Below are 10,716 nucleotides of genomic sequence, written 5' to 3' on the forward strand. Positions count from 1 at the left end.
TCTATTGAAAGCAAAATTGGCAGACTACAGGTAGTAAACGCCAGGCTCCCAATTTAGATAGCAGAGCCGAGGCGTTGCCACATCAATCAGGGAATAAATAAAATGCCTTCCACACCGTATCTGTGTCATCCTTCTCTCCTTATCAGACAGGAATGTCACCGCATGAACCATTGCTCTGGCTGAGCTCCCTTGTTACTCACGGGTGCGCCATCTATCTCCAGACTCGCCGTCTGTAAGATGGATGTGCAGCCGCTTGAGAATTGTTCCATTTAATAAGCACAAGACAGCTCTAAGGGCTCTGCTGCCATCTTCACTTGGAGAAGGCTTATTTTATATATTTTTTTCCCACAAGCTTTGAGTGAACAGCTCTTGGAAGCGCTCCCTGCACTGAGCAAATCCCCATTATTAACAGTCTGAAATCTTCAGGGAACAGAATAGCCAGTTTCTGGTGCAAACACTGCTCTCTGAAGTGGAAAATGGTTGTTTAAAGCCTTTACCAGCTCAGTTTGACTTTGTAGAGCAGCTTGTCCTTGACCTAGAAGAAATCATTTCCAAGACAGAGATGAACAGTTCCTGGTACTGTCCGAAGTGGAGGGATGACACCTAAATATTAACGGTCGCCTTTTTCAAAAGCCAGGAATGAAATTTGACTGTTTTAAATGAAAATATAATGATCCTTATTAGTCTTGCAAGACAAATTTAGAGGGAGTGCTTTACCAGGAAATTCACTGATAAACCAGGCCCAAAGCCTTGCAGGGCTAGCTCCACTGAATGGCATAATCCCTTTCACTAAGCAATCTGTTGCTTCATTTTGGAGAAAATAATTGTAGTGCATATGCAAATGAGCAGTTAAGTGCTCTGAGGGCGGACCCAAGCCACTCTATGCACGCTTGCTCCTCCTGCGTCCTCTGACAGGGCCTGGTTCCTGTATAGTCATCTCGCCGGTCCCTGTCATTTAAGTAGGAGAGGGAGGGGCTGGTTGAGGAAGCAGGAGGAGCCAGGGTGAACAGAGGGGCTTGAGTACACCCATGGTGCACTTCTGCTCATTTACATGTGGATTAAAAGTAATTTTTCTCCAGAATAAAAGTTTCAATGGCTGTTCACACTGTACCATCCACTTGTGGGAGATATTTATGGCAATCTCTCAGTATGGCTATTCGCTTGTGTATGCCTGACTGTAATGTGAGGGTTAAGTTTTCCTTTCCTGTCTGTGTCTAAATCTGTTCAACTATTAAGTCTGCTATATAGTCCTGAGTACTGTGCCTGTTTGGTGGATGTCTCGAGTACTTTAACCTGCCCTGGTTTAGCAACCTTCATATTTTTCATGACTTACGTTTGTTTTGCCTGTTCTCTGAACTGTGTCCTATTGCAACAGTGTGAGCGTCTTGCATTCTTCCACCAAGATGTTCTGACCGCTACTGTCCACTACATCTGAACGGTGTCCTTGTTCCTTAAGTCCATTCCAGGTGCCATGCCAGTGTCTCTGGTGTTTTCACCAGTATTCCTGACCCCAGTGCTCAGCTGCCAAGTTCAACGGGACCATCCCAGGAGGTAGCGGTCTGGTCGCTAACCCGCAGCGAAGTCCGCATCCCTGTACAGGGGTTAAAGGGTGAATACCAGGGATGCACCAGAATAACGCCCTTAGGGTTTGGCTCAACGGCAAACCGGTTCCACAACCATTGTCTGTATGCATGTCTGTAACAAGGAAGCAGTGGATTGCTAAGTGAAAGGCATAATTACATTCAGCTGAGCTAGCCCTACAAAATATTGGGGGACAGTTATCAAAACTGGTGTAAAGGAAATGGGCTTAGTTGCCCCAAGCAACTAGACTCCACCTTTTATTTTTCAAAGGGACTCTGTACAATGAAAGGTGGAATCTGATTGGTTGCTGTGGGCAGCTAAAACAGTTTTTGCTTTGCACCAGTTTTGATACATTTCCCCCATTGTGTCTGGTTTGAATAGATCTTCTTTTTTCGCATTATAAATGTTCTAGAAAAAGGGCAGGTTACTAAGAGTCCTTTAGTCATTTGGCTGTATGTAGTAAAATGTCTATAGCCTGGGGATCAGCTGGATCTTACATATGACACACAAACATGAAGTTAAATGTGTGCTTGAGTTTTAAGACTAGGACTTTTATGGTTGGCAGTTGTTTTCTGCTGTTCAATGAATCAACCATTGTACATGACCTACCTGAACACGGGTGCCGGTTTACAGACAGAAAATCAGCACTAGTGCGGATTTGATGCGGTTTTGCCAGAGATCTCACTCTTGCATAAAAATAAAAAAAATCACACAAACCATTCTGCAGAGAATGAAAAAGCTAAGTGGACATGTGATTTGTGAAATCTTACACTTTGCTGGTGCTGTATTGTGCTGTGAGAATCTGCGAGGGAAAAACTGCACATAATCCACACTGTGTGCAGATGCCCTAATTGTTGCCAATAGCTTAATATGGGTACTGATACAGACTCATTTTGTGTATGTCCAGGTCCAGCACACCCTGGAGCCGCAGGATTTGGGCCTTCTCCACATCACAGCAGTTTTCTACCCCCAAGTCATCTGGCTGGTAAGTGTAAGTAACAACCACTCCTCACTTTTACTCAATTTGTGCCTGTACTGTCAGTATGGTGGTATAGTTGATGGAAGGAAGGTATGGGAGATCCTCAGGGAACTAGAAGCAGGAGTTGCAAAAGACACCCTTCAGCTTTGTAGTCCCTGTTATGTGAAATCTCATACTTCCAGTTCACGTACTTATTTTAAATGCCTGTCATTTTATAATCCAATATTAGTGTTGTGGAGGTTGTATTGACTTTGGATCCTTCTTCATTGCAGTGTTGGCACAGTAGGAGCAGTTACTCTGACATGTTTGTTCTGTCAGAAGGTGCTGTTTCAGTCTACAGCACCGACATTTCACTGTACAGTTATATTGGTGTCCCACTGAACCAATCATCCCCAAAGAAATGCCCAAAGTACTTGACACAAAGAAATATTGTATACTTTCACCTATATTTAAGGCTGTTAATTTGCTTTCAGAATTTGTACATAACTGCTTTTGGCCTGTCCCCTCCCTTAAATTGAAGTAGCACAATCGCATCCTTCCTTTGGTTGTCCAGCTACTGCTGCTAAATGAACAGACTGCATTTATAGGAGACTTATAAAAAACCGTACTAAGCCCAAACGCTCCAGATAGGACATAGTGAGAGGATCAGGAGCGCGTTTCATTCTCTAGTGCTCTTGGATAAACGCCTCTTCAATCCCTGTTTGCCTTTCCAGATCCATTTAGCAGGTCAAGCAGCTTCAGCGGCCTTGGGAACTTAGGCAGCAATGCCTTTGGAGGATTAGCCAGTCATGCTCTAAGTAAGTACTGGCTCAGAGTTTTGCAGTCAATCGTAAAGTAGACTGGGTACGTCAGTATAAATCCTTGCATTTTGATTGGTCACCTGCTGCCCCAGGGTAGATGAGGAGTAATCATTTCTGGGTCACTCGGGCGCCTTTCATATGCATATCCGCTGAAGTACTGCAAGGCAGTTCTAAATGTGCTTTGGTGGCAGTGGTGCTGTGCTTGTGATTTGCATAGTAGTGAAGACAGAGAAGTATTGATGCTGATCTTTATTGTGCCCATTTCAATATACAGGGTATATGTAACACTCTGTGAACATCACCTGCTAAGCAGTGCCGGGAAAATTTAAAGTGTGACGCTGAAAGCAGCAGTGCCTATTACTTATTATCTAGGAAAAGAAATTTCATGCAGGGCATATTATGTCCACCACTAAAATTCATCTCCGCAACTCCTTTGTTTCTTCCCTGCATGAGCACAATACCTTAAAAAGCTCACGTGGGCTGTGTAAAGGCACACATGCACTGCTCATACTGTACCTGTCTTCTGGATCTTGAAAGCTTTTAGACACAGTATTACAATTATTGGGATTACACGTTTGAGCACTTTTATTTGATTTCCAGCAGAGCAATTTCACTGGCACTGCTGCTTTTAGTCCACGCTGTTTTAAGTTATTTTCTTTTCTCAAACATAACGAAGTTCATATTTCCATACTTCAACAGCTCACAACAGCTTATTCACTCACAAAGAAAGTCCAACTCTCCAGGGCTTCACCAGCCCCCATGAACCATGGAACCGACTACATCGGACTCCACCATCGTTTCCAACACCACCCCAGTGGTCTAAGGTTGGAGACGCGGAGCGAAGCTCGTCTGTGAACAGTCATGAGAGAGACAGGGAAGACAAGAGGGAAATATCTCTAACAAAGGATGAAAGAGACAAAGAAAGGTAGTTGCCAGCGAATCTTCCATTTATTGTTTCCAGTCCTGTTATACATATACGAAGTTACTAAACCCCCTAGTTCCACCTCCAGTGCAATGGGCTTTTAGTTCATTTTGATTGAAGCTTCGTTCACACTGTTATTTTTAATTACAAATGGTAACCTAGTTAAGGCTACTTTCACATCTGCGCTTTCCCTGTTCCGCTATTAAGATCCATCATAGGAAAACGCTTCAATTTTGTCCCCATTTATTGTCAATGAGGAAAAAACTGAACTGAAGGGAATGGAGTGCACAAGAACAGTTTCATTGCATTGCAATGACGCACACAAAAATGATGCAAGCAGCGTTTTTAATTGCATCCTGGGATGCGGAGCAAGACTGCTCTATCATGACTCACAATGTTAGTCAACGGTGACAGATCAATTTTCTTTGACACCCTATTGACTTAAAGTGGTTTTAGAGACTGATCCGTCAAGGCTATTTTAGAGAATACAACCGGATAACCGGATCATAACGGATGCAGATGGTTGTATTATCCTATCGGAAGCGTTATTGCTGATCCATGACATATCCCGCAAAAAACGCAGGTGTGAAAGTAGCCTGATTTCATGAAACAATGTTTTTCACGTCTGTTCACATATTGCATAACAAAATGCTCCTTCAGCCATGTACAATATTGCCCTACAAATCACCACTAGCTGCAGACTAATTTCCAGTATTCTCTTTTACTAAAGATCAGAAATATTAAGGGAGAAGTATCAAAACTTGTGTAAAGGAAAACTGGGTTAGTTGCCCATAGCAACCAGTCAGAATCCACCTTTAATTTTTCAGAGCTCCTTTGGAAAATGTATTGAGACTGGCTGCTCAACAAATCACCTGTATTTTATTAATTCACCATTTATATAACCTTCGTTGAAAAAATTAGAAAATGCATCAGATTGTTATCCACTAATTATACATTAATTATTGACCCAGGTATAAATCATTCGGAGCTCTTGCATGAAAACGAAAAAATTAAAATACAAAATGTATACAAATGACCAAACAATTTATTGTGGCAGTGTTTTTGGACGGTATATTTGTCTAATGGATGTTGTCCATATATAGATTCCCATACACTTTATTGCCACTGGACTAAACTGCAGATTTTTTTTGCCCATAATACCACTGTCGAAAGTCTGCATTGTATCCATACTGTGTGGTTGTACCCACCAAAGTGAGCCTAAGGCTACTTTCACTCTAGCGTTTTTTGCGGATCTGTCATGGATCTGCAAAAACGCTTCTGTTACAATAATACAACAGCATGCATCCGTCATAAACGGATCCTGTTGTATTATCTCATATATACGGTAGCCATTACAGATCCGTCATGAACAGCATTGAAAGTCAATGGGGGACGGATCGGTTTTCTGTTGTGAAAACTGGTCCGTCCCCATTGACTTACATTGTGTGTCTTGCTCTGCACCACATCTCAGACAGAAAAACGCTGCTTGCATTGTTATTCTGTCTGCGATGGGAGCGCAACCAAACAGAACGGAATGCATTTTGGTGCATTTGGTTTTGTTCAGATCAGTTTTGTCCCCATTGACAATGAATGGGGACAAACCTGAAGCGTTTTCTCCGGCTATTGAGATCCTATGATGGATCTCAATAGCGGAATTGAAAACTCTAGTGTGAAAGTAGCCGAAGAGGGTTGATTTGAGTGTCGTCATGCTGATAATGTGTAATAATTTATTATACTTTTATTTACTAGATACTTGATGCAAATGTTAACTTGCTTGATTTGTATTAAGCATCCTGTCTTTTTTTATTTATTTTTTTCTACTTAGGGACATCTTGGATAAGAGCAGACATCATTCTAATAGATCTTCTCCAGCATCTGCCCCAGTCAGCCACCAAATAAGTAACCTCATCCGCAGCAATAGCCAGACACCCAGTGATTCCCTGAGACAAGGCCCTCTAGGGGACAGATCCAAAGATATTGATCGAGATAGTGTAGATCGGCTACGAGAAGTTCCATCCACAGAGCACAAGGTCAAGGAGAGTCGTTCACCTGTAAAGGAACCCTCAATTCATGACAAAAGGACGATTGAAGATGGCAGCAAACCAGTCATACAGTCAGTATCACCATATGGTAAACCAGTCCTAAGTGAAAGCTTAAAACAAAGCAGCTTGGCGAAGGACACTGAACGGAAGCCTGAGCTGCAAGCAGATCTCCAGAAAATAAAAAGTGATGTTAAGGTGAAGGAGGAACGCAAGGAGGATTCAGATGTGTTAGTAGTAGGCTCAGAACCTCCACATCCTGTGAGGACAATAGAACATCAGCCTCCTCACCCTCCAACTTCCATCCATGGTTTATCTTTGCACCATTCAATGGCAGCCTCTATGTCTATCCCAATGGGTAGTGTCCACCAAATGAACAACTTGAATATGCTAGACCGCAGTAGGGTAATGACCCCACTTATGGGTATGAGTCCCCTTCCTGGCCGAGAGAGGCTTCAACATGCAGGTTTTGCCTGGGACCCTGTGAGAGATCCATTACGCGATGCTTACCGCACTCTGGACTTGCAGCGGAGAATGGACTTTCACTTACGTGCTGACAGCATGCACAGATACCCAGCAGCTGCTGCCGCCAGCTTCTATGACCATGAAAGATCATATCGGGATCGTGAGCCTCATGATTACAGTCATGAACAGCTCTTGGAGGCAAGGAGAGAACAAGAACGGTTGCGTCATGCAGATGAGCGAGAGCGGATGCACCTAAGGGAAGAAATAGAAAGGGCACGTATGCACCATATTCACTCCTCTCCACTAGAGAGCCATTTGGCACATATGCCCTCCTTTATGCCTCATTTGAGCAGTGTACCCTATCCTAGACTGAGTCCTTCAAGCGCCATGCACAATGGGATCCTTAACCGGACCCCACCCACAGCAGCACTAAGCGCACCCCCACCCTTGGTGCCTGCCAGTAACACAAGACCCGCCTCTCCCCGAAGGACTAATCCCCTCACAAGTTCAGAAACACGGGACTTCTCACCCTCCAGAAACCCTAAAGAGGTTGAGGCCCGATAGTCTGCTCCTTAGGAAAGGAAACAAATAAGGACCCACAGGAATCAAATACCATGAATTTTAAACTTGTATATAAAATCTTTTACGAAAAATGCACTGCTCAAAACCTTCTCTTTTCTTCTCCTGTTTTTGTAAATGTATATTTGTAGGCTAAGCACACTTTTTTTTTCCATTTAGCCAGGGTGGACAGTTCAGGGGTGATAAATGTTCCAACCTGGAAACCTAGAGTTCCACTCTAAAGGTCTCTGGTCATGTGACACTTTTTTTTTTTACTTGGGAGGCTCAGTAGCTTGTGGGACGGGTTTAGCAAGGGGAGGGACTTTTTAAATGGATTTTTGTAGTTTTTACAGTATTTTGTTTTTCGCTACGGTGTTCCTAGTCTCCTCTGAAGTGAAAAAAACATACAAAAAAAATTCTTTAATTTTATATTAGTTGCATTTTGCCTCCGGTGAGGGGAAAAAAATAATTAAATCTGTTCTTTCCATTAAATTACACAAGGGGTTTCCCCCCTTCATTACAGGAGGTGTTCTTAAAACACAGCATTGCATATTTATACCTATCTGTTGAAAGCACCTCCAGCACTGAAGGGTCATAATAAATTACTATGGTTTATTCTACAGCTAACAGATCAACAATCTTCGTATGATTTTGAACAGAAATCACAGATCTATTATTAAAATAATAAGATTAATGTACAAAACAGTTGCTTTTTTGCCTTATTTTATCATACATTTTAGTGCTACTTTTGCAGTTTTTCTGGAAAGAAAAAAAATTCTAAGATTTTTGCAGGGTTGTATATATTCATTTGCTATGTTACAACGCCTCATATGAATTGGATCCACCGCAGACTTTGTGACAACCACACATGAACAGAATGCACGGATTTCAAGGATCACACTCGCAGCTTCATTATTTACACCTCGTCATCTTACTATGCAATCAGTGTGAGGCGGGTCCTGGAAGAGGGAATTCTACTATATCTTCAAATTCTGCCCTTCTAACCCCCCCCCCCCCCCCCCCCCAAACCCTGGCCATCAAACTCCCTCCACCACTTTCAAAAAATATAAAGGGCACTTGTTGACTTGGAACACTGGATGAACCAAAATGCATCAAGATCAGTTGGTGGTTCTGATGGAGTGGGCAGTAAAAGAACTAAAGCTACATCTTCCCTTGCCTTCATTATTGGAAAGGTGGCAGGTAGCTTCCACCTCTAATTGTTGCCTCAATCAGGCCAGCAAATGGACCGAATTTATTTTCCTGTGAACCCTTTGTGCTTTAAACCTGTGCAGTGTTCTCATTGAAATCTGTATACAAGAGCGTAGAATCTTAGGAGTGCACAAAAGTATATATATAAATATATCTATATATATATAAATGGTGGAAAGAAAAATGTTTAACCATGAGCAGCAATCTTTTGGTCCCCTTTATTTTTTATTTTCTACAAACATGATCCTGCAGTTTGCATACTTTGTCTCTCTTTTTACTCTTTAAAAAGACCTGTTTTTAAGGTTTATTACATATTCAGTCTCCTTTACCACACGAAGAATAGTAGTATTGCTACTCAAAGAATATGCAGATGTAATGCTAATTAAGTTATTACGTTAATTATTATAAGTTATTAAGAATTTAATGGTAAGTGGATTTCCACAGTCAATACTAATCCACATGGGGGGTTCCACTAGTCAGCTCCAAATCAAGACTTGAAATTTTATGTTCACTTCTGGTTAACCTATGTTTATATAGTACAGAATTGCACGAAGAGGAACAACATCTTATGACACCCATTATCAGAATCTCTCTACAAGAGTGATTTCCCCTTTAGTAAATAAGGGAACCATTCCTGTTGACCCATCAGAAGACAGCCACTCCAATTTATATTGCACACGCTATAAGTAGAGAATATCTTTCTTTGGGGAACTCTACTTTTACCATAGTGTTTGGTGCATCTGCATTTGACTTAAAGGGACACTTCCATTAAAAATAATTTCACACTAACAATTATATGTAAATATTCTATGTATTTTTAATAAAAACAGGTGGATGGTTTTCTGGATATAATTTTTAAGTCACATCATGTATTCTACTGGCTGTTTAACTACCTCTTCCTTTGGACTTTTACCAAGACAAACAGCGTTGCTTTAAAGCTGGGTATACACAGCCCAATTTTCGGGCCAGTTATCGGAATAAACGTTCCTACGAACACTTGTTCCCGATAATCTGCCCGTCCAAAAGGTGCCGCCGATCACCCAATGAACGAACTAAATGGTGAGATGATCGGAGGTGCGGAAACCTCACTCATTGTTACCAGGCAGCCAATCGCGCGGTCTAAAGAGCACTCTGCTGCCCAGGAACAGTGATTCTGTGTTGGGACAAGCGATAACACTAGCGATCACTCATACTGTGGAGGTGATCGCTGCATGTAAATGCAGTGCTTTACCCCCAATTAAAGAGTAGCCGACTGTCAGGAAGGAGCGCTTCCTTCCAAACAATCGGCTGCTCCTCAGATAGTGTAAATGTGCCTTAACTGTATTAGTCAGGTCTTCATTGCGACCAGAGAAGGGGCGAGTGACTCAATTAGATTATTGCTCATTACACTAATCAATGCAATTCCCTTCTGTGGGCATCTTTATCTAGGCTTATCAAGAAAACAATAGCTCTGTCATACTGGCATCCCAAATTTAACACCTACTGTTATATGGATTCCCCAGCAGATAACCTCTTCCCTCACTGTAACAGTAAACTTACATTGGGTTACCTAACCACTTAGGAGGTCTTACCGTTTGTGTTGACTGCTACAAAAGACAAAAGAACAGTATTTAGGAGTTGGGAAACTTTTGAAGTCAACTAATTGGTAGGGGACTGCATGCAAAGACCCCCACCAATCCAAAAAACAAGGGTCCCATTCCCCTGATCTGATGGCGCAGCAGGTTGGGCATGCACCCTGCAGCTCCATTTATTCTCTGTGGTACTGGCAGAGATAATTGAGTACAGCTCTTGACTATTTCCGGTAGTCTCGTAGAAAATGAATGGAGCTGCACGGTGCATGCTCGACCTGCCACTCCATCAGATCGGGGAATGGGACCATCATTCTTGGGATCAGTGGGGGTTTCAGCGGTCGGACCCCTACCAATTGGCACACTACCCTGTGGAAGGGGATAAGTTAAAAACTTGAGACAGCCCTATTAATTTTCAGTGGCATAGAACTACCGAAATGAAGAAATGTAAACAGCCAGAAATGTAAAAAAAAAAAGACCTTTTCCTTGAATATAGAATTAAAAAATAAATGCCCCTTTCTGACGGAAGTGTCCCTTTAACCCTTTTTTTTATTATAAAAACTTCCACTAAACATTGCTTAACTGAATTTGGTAT

The 10,716-nt window shown here is 42.1% G+C and overlaps 1 protein-coding gene across 19 annotated transcripts in view; it reads left to right on the forward strand.

Annotated features, from left to right (window-relative positions):
* Positions 1-9,479, forward strand: part of FBRSL1 (fibrosin like 1) — a 617,089-nt gene extending 607,610 nt beyond the window's left edge. For 11 of the 19 annotated variants that reach the window (XM_040416276.1, XM_040416281.1, XM_040416289.1 and 8 more), the window contains 4 exons: positions 2,489-2,572; positions 3,274-3,357; positions 4,060-4,285; positions 6,108-9,479. In XM_040416276.1, coding sequence (XP_040272210.1) covers positions 2,489-2,572; positions 3,274-3,357; positions 4,060-4,285; positions 6,108-7,350 — 1,637 coding nt within the window. In that variant the 3' untranslated portion in view covers positions 7,351-9,479. The remainder of the gene's footprint in view (positions 1-2,488; positions 2,573-3,273; positions 3,358-4,059; positions 4,286-6,107) is intronic. The other 8 variants (XM_040416288.1, XM_040416283.1, XM_040416293.1 and 5 more) reach the window with 4 other exon arrangements.
* The last annotated feature ends 1,237 nt before the right edge of the window (positions 9,480-10,716 follow it).

Source organism: Bufo bufo, chromosome 2 (assembly GCF_905171765.1).
Source record: "Bufo bufo chromosome 2, aBufBuf1.1, whole genome shotgun sequence".
In the NCBI taxonomy this organism is placed as follows: Eukaryota; Metazoa; Chordata; class Amphibia; order Anura; family Bufonidae; genus Bufo; species Bufo bufo.